At 43.1% G+C, this 19841-nt stretch overlaps 1 protein-coding gene and 1 long non-coding RNA gene across 6 annotated transcripts in view; one reads left to right on the top strand and one right to left on the bottom strand.

The window, feature by feature from the left end:
* Positions 1-19841, top strand: part of LOC308579109 — a 262636-nt gene that overhangs the window by 110932 nt on the left and 131863 nt on the right. Inside the window, exon 2 of the long non-coding RNA XR_014004293.1 lies at positions 3052-3359. This is a non-coding gene — a long non-coding RNA (uncharacterized lncRNA). The remainder of the gene's footprint in view (positions 1-3051; positions 3360-19841) is intronic.
* Positions 1-19841, bottom strand: part of CDK5RAP2 (CDK5 regulatory subunit associated protein 2) — a 142585-nt gene that overhangs the window by 25397 nt on the left and 97347 nt on the right. For all 5 annotated transcript variants that reach the window (XM_081179603.1, XM_081179604.1, XM_081179600.1 and 2 more), the window contains exons 23-27: positions 15216-15314; positions 13191-13779; positions 10766-10992; positions 7024-7072; positions 5956-6074 (exon numbers count right to left, since the gene is read on the bottom strand). In XM_081179603.1, coding sequence (XP_081035729.1) covers positions 5956-6074; positions 7024-7072; positions 10766-10992; positions 13191-13779; positions 15216-15314 — 1083 coding nt within the window. The remainder of the gene's footprint in view (positions 1-5955; positions 6075-7023; positions 7073-10765; positions 10993-13190; positions 13780-15215; positions 15315-19841) is intronic.

Genomic DNA, 19841 nt, shown 5'->3' with positions numbered 1-19841 from the left:
GAGTGGCCATATCAAAGTCTGGAGCAGGGGACTGAAAATATTATGGCTCTTTACTAGTTACTGGAGGGCTTTCACATTTAGGTCTCCAAAAGCCAGCATCAGTCATTTTACCCTGACACACAAAATATAAAATCTGACACAAATTGGATGAAGGGTGGTACAGAAAATTTAATAGTAATACAGTGGTACCTTGGGTTACATACGCTTCAGGTTACATGCGCTTCAGGTTACAGACTCCGCTGACCCAGAATTAGTACCTCAGGTTAAGAACTTTGCTTCAGGATGAGAACAGAAATCGCGAAGCGGCAGCGGGAGGCCCCATTAGCTAAAGTGGTGCTTCAGGTTAAGAAGGGACCTCCGTAACGAATTAAGTACTTAACCCCAGGTACCACTGTAGTAGTAATATAACCTGTGTGGGGCATACACAAGTCAGTAACTCTCAAAGCAAAGTTGGCTACAATCACTGTGCTCCCCCACACCCAATGTCATTGGAGTCCAGGCTCCCGTCATCCCTGACCATTGGCTATGCTGGCTAGGGCTGAAGGGAGCTGGAGCCCAGCAACAACCAGAGGGCCAGAGGTTCCCCTGACCTGATTTATATCAATGCTATTGAAGAAATGTCACCAACTCCTCCCAGATTTCCTATCTTCCTTCAACTCGCAGAGGGCAATGGAAGCTGCTACACTTTCGTGTATATGTGTGTGTATGTACGCATGTTTATATTCCCATCTTTCCCATCAGAATAGCTTTCAAGGCAGCTGACAGACCAATTAAATGCAATACAAAATGCCAACTAAAATGGATTAAAAGACAACAGAAGAATAAGGAAGAAGCAGTAGAGTGCTGTTGAAAGCTCAGAAAGACTTCACCTCACTTCAGTAATTAGGGAGGAGGCATGGAAGACTCTTAATGTAATCTATACCTCCCATTTCATGCTTTGTCAAATTATGTCCCCCACTACCTTCTCAACATAGTAATTTGAGTTCTGCTAGGGAGGAAGTTCAATAGTTGAGGTACCACCACAGGACAGGGACGGCCCTCTCTTTCCTGTGCAACCAGCCTACCTTTTGAATTCAGGGCTACCATATGAAGAATCTCAGGTGGCAATCTCAGGTGACAAGGCAAGCTAATCTAAAAAAAGGGTTTTTTTCAACTCCCCAGCTTCATTCCTGAAAATAAGTCCACTTTACATGTCAATGCATTTGGTCACTCTTTTGAAACTCTTCCTTTCTCCCTTCTTCCTGTGACCCTGTCCTACACTCACTTCTTCCTTCTCTACCTCTGATCTCAAACTACTGTTGACATGTGGTTTGTAAATTCACTGGGGCAGGAACCCCTTAGTTTCACTAATGATACTCTGTAGAGCATCATGAACTCGGACAACACTTTATGAAACTATTTAGTAGATGAGTTTGATTCACATAGCACAGGGGAAAAAATAAGGAAGCATATTACACAGTATTCTGTTTCAATTAAAAAGTACCTTTGATGGTTGACTGCAGGTTCCCTCCACCTGCAGTAACTTCCACATTGGTCAGGAATTCACCTATTCCATTTTATTTGTTAGTTCAGCCGGTTCCAATAAATTCTGTTTTATTTTAAACAGAGCATTTTGCAAACACCACCTGCTTTCAATTGAGTCTCTAGCAGAACAGCCTGGTAAGCATCAGTTGCACTGGGTGTCCAGTTCCAGGTCAAGTCTCACTCCTCCTATTAATTATGCAGCACACTTCAATCCCAATGAAACAGTACCTGGGCTTTTATAGCGGTAGAAACCATGTAACTTAAACATCACCTATCAGTTTGTCTGTATTCTAGCTCCTAATTTGAATTTTAGAGAAAAGTCCATCTATTTTTAAAATACAAACACTAAAAGTCTAAAACAAGGATAGGCAGATTGAATCCACTGGTAGAAGATCTTGAGTGATTTGTGGTAAAATGGATCTACCTACTACCTACAATTTCACAATATTAGCAAAAAAATTAGTGCTCTCACACCTTAAATTGTATTACTGAAATGAAGAAATCTTAGGGTATCCAGAAATAGATTTTCAAGAGAAAGGACTGTGAACTCCATTCAGTTCTGAAATTCAAAACTTATTCCTGTAGAATTATTATGTTTACATCTTTTGCTCCAAGCTGATCTTGGGGTACTCATAAAACAATGAAGCAGATTCTGTCAGCCAATAGGTCTGTGTGCCTCAATTTAAAATAACAATGGCGGAGGATGGAATCCTGGCCAGAAAATCTAGTAGATGTCCTTCTATGCCTAGTAAACCTGTAGTGGGTAAACTAGTTGTTCTTTGTAAGTTTACTGTTCTAGCCAAAGGCCATGACAAACTTGTAGCAATAGTATTTATAATATAATACAGAACAAACATCCATAATATAAGCCAACATCCACGATGCAGAAGATACCAGAGACACCAGTAAGCTTAAATGTAGCTTGATTTCAGATTATACCTCTGAATCACCACAACAACTAATACAGTCATACCTTGGGTTGAAGTAGCTTCAGGTTAAGCATTTTCAGGTTGCACTCCACGGCAACCCGGAAGTAACAGAGCGTGTTACTTCCAGGTTTCGCCGCTCGCGCATGTGCAGATGCTCAAAATGACGTCATGCGCATGCGCGGAAGCGACGAATCACAACCTGTGCACGTGCAGACGCGGGTTACGTTCACTTCAGGATGCGAACAGGGCTTCGGAACGGATCCCGTTCGCAGCCAGAGGTACCACTGTAGTGATTTTATCAAACTCCTTTTCCCTCTTTTTTTTGCAGCCAATGCACAGGGGGCCACTCTCTGAGTTATGAAGCTATTGTTGTCACTCAAATGAAATTAGACCATTTCTGCGAGGCTTTACCTGCTTGTTTATATATGTGATCAAAGATTTCAAAACTGATCTCAGGTCTATATATAAGGGGGCAGGCTAACAGATAATGAGTAATATCTTCCACCTGAGGTTGACCAGAAATACAAAGTCTGTTGATGCACGGGACCTTGTTGCAGTACCCATCCAAGGATGTGGTGGGCATCACTTGGAAACGCAGCGCAATACAGTGGTGCCTCGCAAGACGAAAATAATCCGTTCCGCGAGTCTCTTCGTCTAGCGGTTTTTTCGTCTTGTGAAGCAACCCTATTAGCGGCTTAGCGGATTAGCGCTATTAGCGGTTTAGCGGCTATTAAAGGCTTAGCGGCTAAAAGGCTATTAGCGGCTTAGAAAAGGGGGGGAGTGAAAAAATTGGCAAGACTCGCAAGACTTTTTCGTCTTGCGAAGCAAGCCCATAGGGAAATTCGTCTAGCGAAGCAACACAAAAACGGAAAACCCTTTCGTCTAGCGGGTTTTTCGTCTTGCAAGGCATTCGTCTTGCGGGGCACCACTGTAAAGGCATTTTTAAGGAAGCTGTTAAGAGTTCGGTCAGATAACTAGCTGTAAAATGCTCTGTTCTTGGGAGTGGATACTAAGGATGAAATTTAGTATTTCTAATAAGTTGCAGGTCCCTTCTGGATTCTATCCAGAAGAGCCAATCCCTTAGTTGACATGTATTCAAGGTAAATGCAGAGTTCAGTTCTGGAAAATAATCATAGTCTAAAATATCTTGACAAGCTGCTTTTCAGCACTGGTTCTCACCCAATTCCCTATAGCACAGCACAGGAAAACACTCAATTGGCATAACAGCAATTCTTCTAATATACTTTAATTGAGTGCAGTCAACTCTTGACTTAATTGTCAGCCACTTGGATTTTGTACAAAGAAGAGCTCCTGATATTCCTGATGGTAGAGAGTATTTCTTCCAGGGAAAAATATATATATTCTGCACAGTTTCCAAAACTTTAATGGAGTTAAAATCAGAGCCTCAGATTTCAACACCACAGAGCACTGGATAAGCACTTTGCTACCAAGTATATTTTGGGCAGGTTCAATCAGCTGCCCTACCTTATTGTAATAGAACTTCATCAATGTCCCTATACTTTTCTCTGCTTTGACTTTTACTTCCTCCATACAGCACTTCCAAGAGAGGGTTTCACTAAAGAGAACACCCGGATATGAGTGAGTTTGTTCTACAGCTTGCTGATCTAAATACCATTTATACTTAGGACTGTGTTTGCTAACAAATCATTAAGAGTAATATATAGGCTTTCCTGTCATTAATATAAAAGTTTAAAAGAGTGGGAGCCAGAGTGCAACCTTTTAAACCAGGGGTCGGCAATGTGCAGCCCATGGGCTGGAAACAGCCCACAGAGGCCATTTAACCAAGCCGCCCACTCGGCGAGTCCCAGCGTGCTGTGCTACACCGGCGCAGCACAGCACAGGGACTCGCTTCCACAGTGCTGGAAATTGCATCTGTGCACACGCAGACACCAGAAATCACATCTGCGCGAGTGCAAACAATGAAAATCCTGGAAATCGCAGGTGCATGCACTCATGCGGGGGGGCGTGCGCTCCGACCCCTGTTTTAAACCTCCTCTGACCCTCATTTCAGTACAGCTGTTAGATCAATAACAGATATCTGCAGTCAGTATTGGCAATTTGTAATTTCTCCCAGTCTGTTTCGATTAATAGAGGCAAATGCAGCAGAGATAAAAAGGCTACATAAAGATTATTCTTAATGTTCCTAATCTATTTCCTTATACAATGGTTCAGAATACAACATTGATCAATGGTACTGTGTCCTTCTCTGAACCCCACTTGTTTTCATGAATAATGTTGTTATTTTGCAACCAGTCTGATTATTTTTGAAGGAGATACCATGCATAGCTTTGAGATGTCTAACAAGCTAAGTGGTCAATAGTTTTTGCCCTTGTTTATGGTAGTAAATAAGCCAGTCATGGTAGGCATCCACCATGCTATGCATTCCTTATAGCGCTCAGTTTTGATTTCTACTGGCAATTATAATTATTTTGAATTCCAAAATCTGCTATCCAAACTTCTCCTGCCAAATCAAGTCATATAAAATAAGTCAAGCTCTGACTTCCTCAGCCCCTTTTAAATTTCTTAACAGCTGACTGGCTAGAAGAGTTACAATCCTGTAAGTTGAGGGCAGGAGCAGCTTAGGTTAATAAGACCAAGTCTCCTGCAAACATATTTTATCAAATTGCTAGAGCATACAAATAAAATCCTTATCCATCTTATTATCCCAACCTGCCAGGTTCTAGGAAAAACTATTAAGACCTTTTTGGATGTTTTCTAGTCAGTTATGGTATCTTAAAGGAGAGCTGAAGGTATCATAATTTGATTTTCTATAATTACCCCTAGGCCTGGTCTTATCTTGAGCATTTGTTAATGTATAATTCTTTTGATTTCTGAAAAATAAATTGCTAGCAGGGTTGAAGTTTTGAACCTCTAACTTGGGTATATTTCTTCCAATACCTGCATTTGGGCCAATATAATGAATCTTCCCTTCTTGACTATTGGAGCGTATCTGGATATTATTAGTAAAAGTAGCAAAGGCCTTATGGCTTGAGAATGTCCTGTTCTTTCCTCTCAAGTTGCCTTTTCCCAGATTGCAGTTTCCTTTTTCTGCTATGCACAGGAGAGGGATATTTAACTTGCTATTGGTTGTGCAGCCTTTTAATTCTAACTAACAGCTCTCTGTCAGCAAACATATAATGCAGCAAAAACAACGCAGGAGGCAGCAGTTACGAGTTATCAATGTCTGCAGCCACAGAGGTGCACTCTACTCTCTCAAGACAGAAAGATTCCAACAACAAAATTGTTCAGTTACTGATATGGACTTAGCAATCTCAGACCTATCTAAATCTTGATGTATCTTCAAACCATCACTAACTTCAGTTTCTTTGCTGGTAGGTCCTGTCTGCAGTGCTGCAATCAGAATTCCTGTATCCACTAACCCGACCAGTGTACCAATTATGGCATTCAAACCAGAAACTTCCTTTTCCAATGATGCCTCAAGGCTGCTAAAGATTCCCTCTGCTAGAGTAAACTAGTTTACCTGGGGGGAATTTGACTGGCATGATTGCCAGGTTTTCCCTCTCGCCCTCCATTTCTGCTTTTTCAGGCTGGGGGGATTCCAAAGAGGATGGCTTTTGTGGCATCTCCAAGTCAGATAAACTATAGAAGAAAAAGAAGAGGGGATGTCTTAACATGAATTCTGCCTAATGTCTGGAGAGCTTATTTATGGTAAGTTACATAGCCAAGTTCATGACCACTATGAATCACAGAAGTAGCAGACGGCAAGGAACTACCACTTCCACTTGCTGCTGCTCTCATCAGATGGACTGGGCCTCTTCCCACACTTCCCAAGGCCATCAGTTGCACCTGCCCTGTGAGGAAGATGAACAGGATTAGCTGCTCTGGGAGTGGTGGCATCAACAGGGCCCCCATGAGCCAATCTGGGAGTGACAAGAAGCTGAGGATTATTTCCAACTACATTCTACTCAGAGTAGACCCACTGAATAGAGCTAGGCTAGTCATGTTCATTAATTTAAAAGGGTATACTCAGAATATGACTAGCCATAGATTCCTGCTATGATCCACTGCTTACAACATCTTGTAATGTTAAGAATTTGGTGTCAGAATTTGCTTCTTTTCCTCTCCCCCCCCCCATTCTTTTTCCCCTGTCTTTTTAAAGGGCAAGAGTCTGATGACAGGGACTTCTATTTTAAAAATATGATTTGCAAGCCACTGAATGAAATGTTTAATGGGAGAGCTTCCTAAGCAGCCTGGAAAGAGTGGCAATTCTGGTAACCCTTCTCATATGGAATAGCAAAACAAATAAGTTTCCCCCCCCCCAAAAAAAATGCTAATATAGCAATGATCAATTGATGTTTCAATGGATTCCTTGATGTGGAATAAGCTTTTCCCTTATTTGCCCTAGAGTTCATCAAGGGATATGTTCACTGTCTCACCTGAATCCCACAAAATATGCAGGGGAGCAGGAGAACACCAGACTCTCAACCTTCAGCCTAATGTAATTCTTAAAAACGTTATGCCCCAATTGTAACTGCTAAGTGTACTGAACTAATAAAGAAAGGTTAGCAAAAGGAAATGATGCACTTACCTTCGTGCAAGGCCACATAGTTGTGTCATCTCATCATCTATTGACTCTCCTGCAATAGGGGAAAAGAAGCCTTTCAAAATTATGCTGAAATGATAAAGTGCTCTCTCCACCTCGCCAGCTACTGGTATTCAGAGGCATGTGGCCACTAAAAGAAACCAGATTTTTCCTGGTTCTGCATTCTGCAAACCTGGCATGCTTAGTCCCCACCCTCCCCAAGTCAAATGCTGAGGCCTTGGAGAAAAGGGTGTGGTGTTGGAGAGGCAAAGAAATCGTGCAAGTCCCTCTTAATAGTTTTTCCCTGCAAGAAACTCAAGCCATTGCAATCTGTCCCCCAAGCTTGCTACAGAAAGGACTTATATTTACCATGAAAAGTATTTCTAGATCCTGTAAAAGCTGCCACCAGATTTTAGGTTTGGCACTGCCTGGCGGTCAATAGGCAACATTGCAAGCTTAAAAAAAAAAAAAATTCAAGCAGGAAGCTGCAGTCTTAGCTCCTCCCTGCTTCAGTTTTTAGATAACTAGCCAGAAAATTGGGAGATTTGGTATTAGTATAGTGTGGGAGGCAGCTTTCAACAGGAAAAGGTTGCCTAAAGGATTCACTGAGACTTCTCAGTAAGAAAGGTAGAAAAGTATGATGGAGGAACTATCAGACAAAGCATATAAGAGTAAAGGTATCACAGAATAATCACAGAATAGATTTGCACCAGGGAGTAAAGAAATCAGAGTGCCGGTAACTCTGCAAGAATCAGACTCCTCATTCACCACCCCATCATCACCTTCATCCTGTGGCTGATGGTCGGAGTCAAGGTCTTCAAGGGAAACAGTGCCTGGGTTGAGACTAAGAACTCCTGCGTGAAGGTCACACTTTAGACTGCCTCCTGGAGGTGGAGGGAGTAATAGTAGATACAGATTGTTGATGTAGAACATTTGGAAACTGATATGGGGCTGAAGGTAAAAGTACTTACTTAGCTAGGCCTCCTTGGGGCAGTGAAGTAGATTGGAAATTAAGGAATAAACAATGCAGAAAACTTCATCAGTTGAGACCGATTCTGGACAGTTGTGTATTGAGTATTGAATATTGAGGCTGGTTCATGCCGGGGTGAGCTGCATATCAGACCTTGGCTCTGATAGGAGTTTCCATAGGAAGGGGAAGCCCAGCCAGATGGGCAGGGTATTAATTATTATTATTATTATTATTATTATTATTATTATTATTATTATTATTATTATTAGAAATTCTTCTAAGTCCAGCTGAGGGAGAGCTTCCTTGTGATTGAACTGCTTGCTCTCCTTGTCCTCCACAGAAATACAGCCATACCTCGGGTTACAGCCACTTCAGATTGCGTTTTTTCGGGATGCGGACCACTAAATCCTGGAAGTACTGGAACGGGTTACTTTTGGGTTTCTGCGGTCACGCATGCGCAGAAGTGCTAAATCGCGCTTTGCACATGTGCAGAAGCGCTAAATCGCAACCCGCGCATGCGGAGACGCAGGTTGCAAACGCTGCAGGTTGTGAACGTGCAGCCCACACGGATCACGTTCGCAACCCAAGGGTCCACTGTATTCTGTTGCCATCCTCTCTCTGTGCAGTGAGCATTCTTCAGCCAAAGCAGGGACAGAGCCTCCTGCTGTGCTTTCTATTGCACACCTCTCCCCCAGTTAGAATAATGCCATATAAAGGGGAATTTATGGGCACACCTGATCTGGCTCTGAGATGTTCTTGTATAGAAATCCCCTAGAGAGCGGGAAGGAGAGGCTGGTAAACTGGGAAGATCTGTCATAACTGTTGAAAGTAGCAGTAGCTGCTGCTTACATGGGAGGAGGGCTGGAGCTAAAGTCTGAGTAGAGGCAGATCTAGCTGAATCATGTCTATTGCCTTTACAGACTGTAGTTTGCTGCTGCAATTCTCTCCTGGCAGGAGAGTGTGGATTTCATCTGTGCCTTTACCATTTAAATGCAGGCAAAGAAGCAGAACTGAACAATAGCAAGTCGTTTGCAGATTGTTAGCAAAGCGGCAGAAAACTGGCTAAACCCCCACGGAGAACTAACAGTTTCCATTTCCAAAGCCTTAACTGCACTCAGGATTAGGGTTCGAGAGAGAGAGAGAGAGAGAGAGAGAGAGAGAGAGAGAGAGAGAGAGAGAGAAATACAGAAGCTACTGATACTTATAAGTAGTGAAAATAAGCAGAAGGTAAAGGAACTAGAACCACAGAGAAATTCAACAAGAGGTAGAATAAACAAGGAATTAACCAGCCTGAAAAAAGGTGTGCACCAGAAGTCTCAGGAAGAAACAACCACTTCCCACAAGGCAAAATTAAAAACTGAGGGAGGGAGGAGCGGGGGGAGCCAAGATGGCAGCTTCCTTTTTTAATTAATTAATTAATTTTTCAAGCTTGCATTATTGCCTATTGACCGCCAGGCAGCGCCACACCTAAACCCAATCTGTCCAGTTTTTTACAGGGTCTCCAGAAAGACAGGGATGTGTCAACTCAATTCCTGAGTCCCCTCCATATACCAGAAGACTTGGGAGAAAACAGGCTGGGGAGGAGGCTGCTCTCATTTTGTGCTAAACATCTGAAGAAGCAGCACAAGTTTCTCCTATGGCCCTGCCTCTGCAAAAGCCCAGAGGAAAGAAATAACCCTTCCTTCCCCCAAGTCCTCTACACATGCCAAAGGACCAAGGAGGCAGTGAGGGAATGATGACTGCAAAAGCAGCTGGCCACTGACGCCAAAACATATGGATGCATTGGGCTGAGGGAACCTATCCACCCCTTGTTTAGGAAGGCAAATTTTGTTTAAAGGTTATTATTATGACAGGCTGATGCATAGACATCATAAGGAGAGGCACGTCTTTTTATATTCTATAAAGTTTGAGGGCAGGGACCTTCTTACTGCTGATTTTTAAGTCTTTCTGGGAGCCTTTTTGGCTACAGGGCTAAGTATAAATGCCTTTACTAAACAGAATTTTTAAAAATCAAATCTGCACCCCCAAACCACAGCCCTTCCACAAAACAGTGGACTATCACTGCCACTCTAACTTTCAGCCTGCTTGAATATTCTGCTCCAGCCCTCGTCTTTACTTGTGATTCAGTGCAACCCTATTGTGCAAAGATATATTGAATTGTCTCAGTTGTCAGCAATTTCATTAGTATATATGATACCATCTGCTGATTTGAACAGAAAGGCATTTTAATGTTTATTCGCTGGAGAAACTTATTTCCAATGTGCAGAATTTGATATATGATAATTGAATACACTCAAGTCTTTTGAGAATACAGCTAGGACATGTAAACTACAATATTGTTTCTCAAATTAAAGTCTCTTGGTATCGGAAAACAAAGGAACAGCAAACCCAGAAATATTTGCAACCCCATGCTGTGCCCATAAAGTTACACTTCTGCCCACCTAATGGGGCATGCACTTGGTAGCACACTTGGTTGGTACTGCTACCCAATGGGATTGCAGTTTGTGGGATTGCCTGGAATTTCTGTCCAGAGTTTAAAATATACCTTTTAAAAACTGAACAGCAGCACTCAACTCTGCAACATTTGTTGAAGATCCTATAGTATATCTATATTCCTATCTTAAATGATAAATGAGGGGCCCAATCTTCGACAATCACCATGCAATAAGGAGAAGGGGAAAGAAAAAACATTGGCACACAGATAGGAGCCCAGAAAACAGATAGGAATGTGTGTCTGAGATCTATAACTGAAGATAAGCAACAAACACAGCCACGCACCATACAGACACTGCTGTTCCAGCCTCTCAAACAGCTGGGCACTTTGATTCAGCTGTTCGCGAAAGCCCTCTGCAACACAATAATCCACTTCGCTGGCCTGCAAGAGCTCCTCAAAAGCTCTGATCAAATTGGACAGGTGCTGGCGGTAAGTTGCACAGATGCTGTGGATCTCTTGAATTTTCTGACGCTGGTAAGACTGTACTGGAGCGTGGATTGGGGAATCGTGCCTTTAAAAAGGGGGGGGGGCAGAAGCCGACTTTAGAAAGAAGATGCATCCAACTTTTCAAAGTTGACTCAAAACACAATTTCTAGACTAGAATTTTGCACAAGGCATGATATTTGTGAGGGACCACATATGAGAGTATCTATTTCACCTCCCTTCTGCAGTCCCCCCTGGAAGAAAGCTCCTCTGCAGAATCACCTGGTGCCCTCTGGACCCACGTTTCAGAGAGCGGAATTGATCAAAGCGTGAAGTTTTCCTCTAACTATAAAACTTACCAAAATATTTGTGATTTTTTAATAAGCAGTTTAAATCAACAAAATATTATATGAGCAGTGAGATATTTGCAGTTCATGGTGAACACAGAGGATGCTATTCAACTATGTCATACTCACAAGCAGATCCGCGGAAATCAATGAAAAATGCAAGTTCATGGTTTTCAATGTGTTTACACTGGATAGGACTTAGTTGGATATCATCCAGTATTTCCAGTTTCTTTTAAATAGAGTACAATCAACAACTGATAATGATAGTGACCATTTGAAACATTTTTCTTACTACCTAGATAGTTCAGAAATGCAGAAATTCAGGAGCAAAGCAACTGTTATTGAAATGATATAGTGGGATTTAGAAGCAATTTAATTCTCCAGAGCAAATACCCTGAAGTGAACCCAATCAAGTCTGTTTGTACTCTTCTTTCTTGTTCTAACAGAGAAATAAATAGCACAAGGTTTTGCATTGTGTTTTGTGAAATAATTTTTCACTGCTTTACCTTTTTGTACATTTCTTTTGTCATTTATGGAAAGGTGGCTGCAGTTGTTGTTTCCCCCTCATCTTATGTATTGTGAACCTGGCATGTACTAATAAAAATCTAATTTCCCCAACCCCAGATGTGACATATAAAGCACCACTGAAGAACAAAGTGAATACATAGAGAAGTAGATGTTTGGTAGATAAAGATAAACAAAATGAAACACCCCACCACAATCATCCTAGAAGCTCTAGCTGAGTTTTCCTGTTGACACACAAGAAAAGTCTGAAGGCACATCCAGTGAAGCATCTTAGTTTCACAGTGGCCAAACAGATACCTCTGAGAAGCCCATAAGCAGTACCTGAATGCAGCAGCACCCTCCCCACCTGCAGACTCCAGCAACTAGTATTCAGAGGCATGCTGTCTCCAGCTGTGGAGGCATAATATAGCCATCATGGCAGGTAACCACCAATAGCCTTATCCTCCATGAAAACTGTCTAATCCTCTTTTAAAGTTATCCAATTTCTGGCTTCCATTTCATAAGCCCTCATCATACTGCCTCCGATACTGGAGGTAGTACCCAGTCTTTTAATAATTTACCTCAACATAAGAGAAGCCTTGCTGGATCACAACAAAAACCCATATAGTCCAGCATTCTGCTTCCCCAGTTAGCCAACCAGATGCTGCAACAGAAAGCCTACAGGCAGGACATGAAGAAAAGAGCCCTGTCCCATTGTTGATCCCAGAAATTGTTCCTCAAAATGGTGCCTTTCATAGATTCTATGATAGGAAACCATTGCTAAATGTATGCTCCATGAATTGCTTTAACCCTCTATTAAATCCACCCAAGCCAGTGGCCATCACTACATCTATTGACAACAAGCTCCATAAACAAATGATGCTCTATGGGGTGGGGGACCACCTTTATACAGCAGACTAATTTCTCTGTTCTCCATCCAAACAAGCATGAGGACACTTCAGGCCAGGCAAAATCACTCAAGGGAGTTATGAAGCAGGGATAGTGAGTATTGTGTGGTCTGAGAAGAGAATGTGGCCATGGGATAGTTCCGAGGGCCAGATAGGGAGATCTGGAGGGTCACATTTGGTCTGAGGTTCCCCATCCTTGCTCTAAGCTGCCTTCTGATGTTTCCCTAAGCCCAGCAAAACACTTTGGGTACTAAGCAAGGCAGTGAGGAATGTGTTCTTGGGTGAGTTATGAGGGCCAGATTGAGAGGCCTGGAGGGCTACATATCTGGCCTCCAAGCCTGAGCTTCCCCATCCCTGCCCTAACATAATCTGTCTCATGATGACATGCATGAGGAGATGACTCAGTACGGCCTCCAAGGCTGCTCAGAGTCCTATGGAGTATTACATTCAAGAACCATTCATGTATTTACTTAACCATCCTGCCCACTCCAAACTTCCTCCCCAAAGCTGCTTTATCGTAAGCTCACCTAGCCAGTGAAACTCCTTTAAGTTTATTTTGCAGACGGCACACCTCATCCAGAAGATGTATGTTTGCAATCTGCTCTTTTTCCAACTCCATCTCATTCTCTGACAGCAGCTCCTTCAGCTTTTGAATTTTTTTTTCATTTTGTTGCTCCAAGTCATGAGATGTGAGATCCTTGATGCGGATTTGAGGCTCCTCTTGCAGATGCTCATCAGAAAAAGTCTGCAACTCTGGTCTACTGGCATCTATTATAGGAAGAAAATGATGGTGCGTGGGCAGCTCCCCATCATTCTGAGTTGTACTTAAAATATCACCAGAAGGGAGTTGCTTGGCAGGTTCAAAGTGTATCATCAGCATCCTGTACTTTGCCAGTTCAGACTTCAGAATCTTAATTATTTGTCTCAATTCTTCAATGTCATCAGTAGCTTCATAGTCAAATGCATCTATGCTTGTAATTCTTAAGCTGAGTGAAAGCAGGCTCCTAGAGTCTGAGTATGTGGTAGTTGCATCAACATCTTCCTTCTCTGAGAAAGCAAACTCTTGATTTAGCTCTTTCATAGCAAGCTTTGACTCAGGTGTGGTAGTTTCTGTTTCTGGAAATAAAATAATGTGTTTTCCTTAAAGGTTAGAGGTTATGATTCGGTCTAGGACATTCCCTTATTTCTGCAACCAATGAGGCTTCTGGGTCTGCCACTGCTCAGCATTATCTGCATGAATGGGAAATTTATGGCGCTCCAAATGTTGTGGGACTCAGTTCCCATCAGCCCCAGCCAGCATGGCCATTTGTTAGGGATCATAGGAATTGCAGTCCAGAAGGCCACAGGTTCCCCATTCCTACTATTATGAAAAGCTTATAGGAGGAGTGGAGAACTGGTGGTCCTTCAGTTGTTGTTGGAGTCCAACTCTCATAGCCATCTGCATCTAATACTCTAATACTGGCAGCTCCATTTACACAAGTGGCCTCTGCTTTGTCCAGTCACTTGACTATTCCAAAACTCAACTCATAAACTCTATGTCAACTATAAACAATTTGACTGAAAAGGTCTGAGTGCACAATCTATTATGAACAACCTGATTGCTGACAGTCCAAAAACCTGCTCTAAGTCATCCCTTTGAAGTACTACCTTGGTGGATACAGTCCAACAGTGTTTCCAAGAGTAGCTATGGCAGGAATGTGATAGCCAACTCCATTTGCATGGCACCAGCACAAAGTACTCAGAAATATTTTTCCTTTGCTTATAGAGGTTCCATTTAAATATCCCAATGAATACCAGATTAGACCGAACCATCAATCATTTATCTAATCTAAGTGACACTGGAAAGCAATTCAGTTAGGTTAAAATGCCCAAGCTATCTGAATCCTACTCCTCAAGCAAACAACCCCAGACCAATTCTGTTGTGGTTTGCTAGTAACCAAGCAACATTCTTCATGTCCCATAACTGTTCTTCCAATTTCCATTCATTATCATTTAACGATGGGGAAAATTCCTGGTGGAACATGAACTTTGGAGGACTTTCTAGTGTTGACAAAAGAATATATTGGTACTCCCACAGCAGTCACATGACTGATAAACTATATATAATCTGCACTAATTCCTTTATATTTTGAGGGAATCAAAGGGAGAGGGTAAGCTGGTGTTTAGAAACCTCAAGAATGCAAAAATAAAAAATCAGAATCCATTAATAATTTTTTTAATCACAAGCCAAGATCAGACCAATTCTGTGGCACTGAGTACATAGAGAGTTGTGCACACATTTCATTCATTTTATTAAAACCCATACTCATAAATCCCGGGGACTCTTCCACACTTAAAAGACTGTGGCTGCTATTCCCAGGGGCTGCTATTGTGGGATAATTAAGCAAACAATATTTTAAAGTTACAGACTGTGGTAAAAAGAGCAATTAACTTTAGCAAACAAGCTGTTAGCTGGAATTTATTTGGACAATTAACAAAAATGACCAGCTTGTTTTGCAAGAAAGGTTTGTTCTCCCAATCCCGGCAAAATCACTTGTGTATCCATCTCATACCTTGGCTGCTGCTCAGATCCTTGGCTGTTTCGCCTTTGCTATCACCACTGACCAAGGTGACATCCACTTCAGAGCCATTTACTCTGATCAATGACTCAGCTGGAGAAAACATGGAAATTAAGAGAAAAGTGGTAAGAGAAGAGGGACACATTTAAAGAATGAAACATCTCAGCAATTTAGAAGTTCAAACTGATCTTCACAGGCACGGGAGAGAAATGTGACCTTCCAAAGCCTGCCTGGCACTCAGAAATCTCCCCACACAGACCCCTCACTGGTCCAGCTTTGCATCATGACTGTTTTTGCCTGGCCTTCGACTGTGAGGGTGCCTTTTGCTTGCAGGGATAGGAGTATGGAGAGTGGTGTGTGAATGTGTGTTAAACTAGTCTACTGTGCAAAGGTAAAACTTGCATTTGTTTCTCCTCCCACTTGTGCCCCTGCTGTGCCCACCACTGGAAGGGTGGTTCTTGTATGCTATGGAAACAGTGGTCACAGTCATTCAGAGCAAGCAAGGGAATGCAGCCCTTGGGATGAAAAAGAATCCCTACCTCTGATCTAAAGTACACATTCGCAGTGTTTCATCCTATCTGAAGGCATACCTCCTGCATGTCATGTTCCCATTCCTTAAGATCAGCTGCTGGGGTGCTCCTAGGTTAGGTGGGTGATGAACAGGAATTTTCTGATGCTGGCATTTCACCTATAAAACAGTCTCTCTGAAAATACTTCTTCGGTAAGGATTCTTATTTTTATGGACACCAAGTTTAAAGGGGTTTTATTTTCCCAAGGATTTAATGACTTATTGTTTTTGTAGCAGCTGTTATCTTATTGTCCAGATCTCTTTTTGCATGTTTGATGGTTCAAGAGTTCTTTTGGATGTTATTACCAATCATTTTCATTGTCTGTAAGCCGCCTTGCAGGCTTGGAAGCTGAAAAGAATGTAAGCCTTTTGAGTAAGTAAATAAAGCCACATGGTGTTGGTTCCTAGCTTTTGCTGATCTTCTACCCTACTGGTACTACGGACGCAGGAAGAGAGGCAAAACAGTCTGAGAGCAGACAATTGCCCCATGTTCTTCATCTTATTTTTCTTCATCATCATCTCCTCACATTTTATGTTGAGTGTTGGCATGCCCTATCAGTAGAAGCCCAATCAATATATTATCAAGCATCTAGTGCCTAAAAAGCACCAAGAAAAAAAGTGAGAAATTATCCTCACAAGCATTCTCATCAGCCAAATTAACTTGGCTGTGGGCCCTAGTTTCCCCCGTCATGTTTCTGTGTGATCTAAATTGACATTGCAAGTCTGGTCAATCCTCAACTCCCCTCCTATATGCCACCATTATGTTTCATGGAAGAAAGGCAAGATCAGGAGTAACCTAGTGGGGGTAAGTAGTCTAAAGAAAGAGGTGAGGCAATTCACAGCCTGATGAGGATGACAAAAGGCAAGTGCCATATGAACCAAAACCAATCTGTAACTGGCTGCTGGTGAGCTCAGCAAGCTGCAGATTCATTATTGCAGAAGAGAATGTCAAACATAAGTGGCTAGGTCCCAGTAGAGTTGAGGAACCTGTGGCCCTTCGCCCATTGTTGGACTCCAGCTGATGAAGGGAACTGGAATCAAACAATATATGGAGTGTGCAATGTTGGCTACCCCAGGGTGAAATGTAAATAACTACAACAATCCAAGTATTTCTGCAGAATCCTCCTGGCTCTCCTCTACCACTTTTAACCTTCAGCTCCTACTACCACTCCTTGCTTCAAAGTTAAGGAGAGGGCATTCTAATCAAATTTGGCAGCATTACACCTGTTTTAACCCTTTAGCTGCATGTTGAGCTGCTCACTGATTGAAGTTCTTAGATCCATCTGTGCAATTTAACCTTCAGTATCACAAGGAGATGGTAGGTGCAAGGCAGAAATGGGTTTGGGGGCAGATAAACTACTGCCTATTGTTGGCCTGGTAGCAAAAATCCTTATTGGGATTGAACTATAAATGGAATTAAAGGGACGACAAAGTGGTGGTGGTAGTGGATGGGAGGGAGGGAAAATGATCCTTCAGTGGCATGAGGGATCCCTGCAGTAAACCACTGGCATGGGGAGAGGGAACAGCAACTGTCTTGCATGAGGGATCCCTGCAGTAAACCACTGGCATGGGGAGAGGGAACAGCAACTGTCTTGCATGAGGGATCCCTGCAGTAAACCACTGGCATGGGGAGAGGGAACAGCAACTGTCTTCCAATGTAATCCAGAGTACATCTTTGCAAGGCACAGCTCCATTTCTTCTAGCCGAGTGAGACATTAAATTCTATTCCTCATCCACAATGTTAAAATGATCTACTTTATCTGTCTCCAAGTGAACAAGTGTCTTCATAAAAAAAAAATTACTGTTCTGCAACCATCTTATTTATTATACTTATTCTCTTATGTACCACTTGATCCACAAGGAAAGCACATTCGGGAACCTAGGGTAATGTGCATAATAAATAAGATGTGGGCATTAACATTTTCTCTTCAATGAAACAGACACACACACACACACACACACACACACACACACACACACACACCACACATTCATGAAATAGTAAGGGAAGTAAGAGAGAACGGAGAATGGGTGTTTCATTCTTACCCCTATGTCATTCTCCCCAATCTAAATGCTCCCAAACCTGCTATCTGACCCACAGAAAAACAGACAGGGAAGCATGGACATCCATGGAAAGGGTCTGTAGCCTCATGGTACAGTATCCTCATGTTCAATCCCAGGCATAACCAGTAGCAGCTGATGGAAAATACCCTTCTATGCCCAAGGGCCTGGAAAGGCAGAGTAGACCAGTATTTCTAAAGCAGGGGCCATATGGGCCCCTGGAGCCCCGCCAGGAAATTCCAAGGAGGGCCCAGGTTACAAAATGTGAAAATAGAGGCCACACTACGAGGCTGGGGGGCCACAGAGGGAAGTGAGAAGTGATGGGGGGATCATTATTATTTTTTTAATGGTTGGCTGATTGGTTGGCTATCTGCTTGGCTAATTCCAAGTGGGTAAGGGGTGACCCACCAGGGCCTAGAATTCCTTTTTGCCATGTGTGTTTTCTTGGAGCGGTCCTGGTTTGTTTCTGGTGGGAGAAGGCAATCGCTGAGGTTCCCATTTTTACCAGTAGAGCCCGTGATCCAGAACCCCCAGGTCAAGTAAGTGCTGCAGTGGGGTGGCAATGGCCAGAGCTGCTTGTTGCTGCCGCCAGTGCTGGGCCTGGTGGCAGCCTGGGCCTGACTCTGTAAGGCGCAGAGTGCAATCCACCCCAGCACATAGTGGATCAGGGCCTTTGGATGTTGCTGAGGGGCGCATGGCTCATCAGCATCGTCGGCCCAGCTCTGCAAGGCACAGGGAGAAATCCACCCCAGTGCCTAGCTGCCTAGCGGGTCATCTAGTGCTGCTGACTTGCATCTAGTAAATAACTGTCTACTCAGAAGAAAGCCACACTGAGTTCAGTGGGCCTTATTGTGACAGAAAATTTTGTTTTCTGAGCAGGATGAGTCATCAAGTGTTTTTCCCCCTGCCAGCAAACAATTAACTAACTAACTAACTAACTAACTAACTAACTAACTAACTACACTGCCTGTGGCCAGAGTTCCAGGGGAGGCAGTTGGAGTGGAGGCAGGAGTGTGTGAGGGGATTCTGTCAGGAGGCTGAGGAGAGCAGAGTACTCCCAGGAGATGCTCTCAGGTTCTCAATCGCAGAAAAGACACAGTCCCACACATGCCTACAGGAAAAAGGGTCCCCAGAGGGGATACTCTGACAGGAAAGGGCAGTAGTGATTCCGAGGCCAGGGAGGATTTGGGAGTCTGTAAGGGAAACAGTCCAGTTAAAATCCTAAGTTGCTGAAGTGTGTGTGGAGAAGTCTTATCAATGGAAGATATGTAAAAGAAGGTAACCTTAAGCCTGAACAGCATACAGCAGGGGTAGGCAACCTAAGGCCCATGGGCCACAAGTGGCCCACGGGGGTCACGAGCTGCCCCCGAACCAAGCTGCCTGCTCAGCGAGTCCCCGCAGACTGCGCTAAACTGGAGCAGTGTGGCGCAGGGGACTCACTTCTGCGGCGCCAGAAATTGCATCTGCGGAAATCGGGGGGGGGGGGCGCTCACATGCAAATCAACCCATCTCCACTGGAGTGAACCGACCCAGGTGAAGTAAACCTTGTTGACCCCTGGCATACAGCCTATAACTTGAAACAGTATACGTTTCAGTATACGTAAAGCAACAGCACTACGCTGTGAATAACCTCACTGTTCGTTACATTTCTGCAGAAGAAGAAGAACAAAAACTCCTTGTTTACATCTGTTATAATAAAGTTTGTTTGCAACCTGTTTTCCCAAAAGAAAAACCCACTGTCGCTTGTGATTCATTCTCCATTGGGGGAAATCTCCTGAGGGAAAGGGAAACTGAGGGCTGGTGCAGCGGTGCCAGGCAGAGAGAGGGCTGTTGTGTTGTCACATCTTACTCCCAGATAAGGGTGTGGGGGGCTATAGTGTTTTATCTAGGAAGCTAGGGCTCCTCTGGATAACAAGCTTTTTGCACCAGGTTAATGAGGAACACTTGCTTTTTAGAATTCTCCCACATATACAGAACTCCTTTAGGATTGT

Source organism: Podarcis bocagei (assembly GCF_964188305.1).
Source record: "Podarcis bocagei genome assembly, chromosome: Z".
NCBI lineage: Eukaryota > Metazoa > Chordata > Lepidosauria > Squamata > Lacertidae > Podarcis > Podarcis bocagei.
The sequence above is the reverse complement of the archived record's forward strand: the minus strand, read 5'-3'. Positions and strand labels throughout refer to the sequence as shown.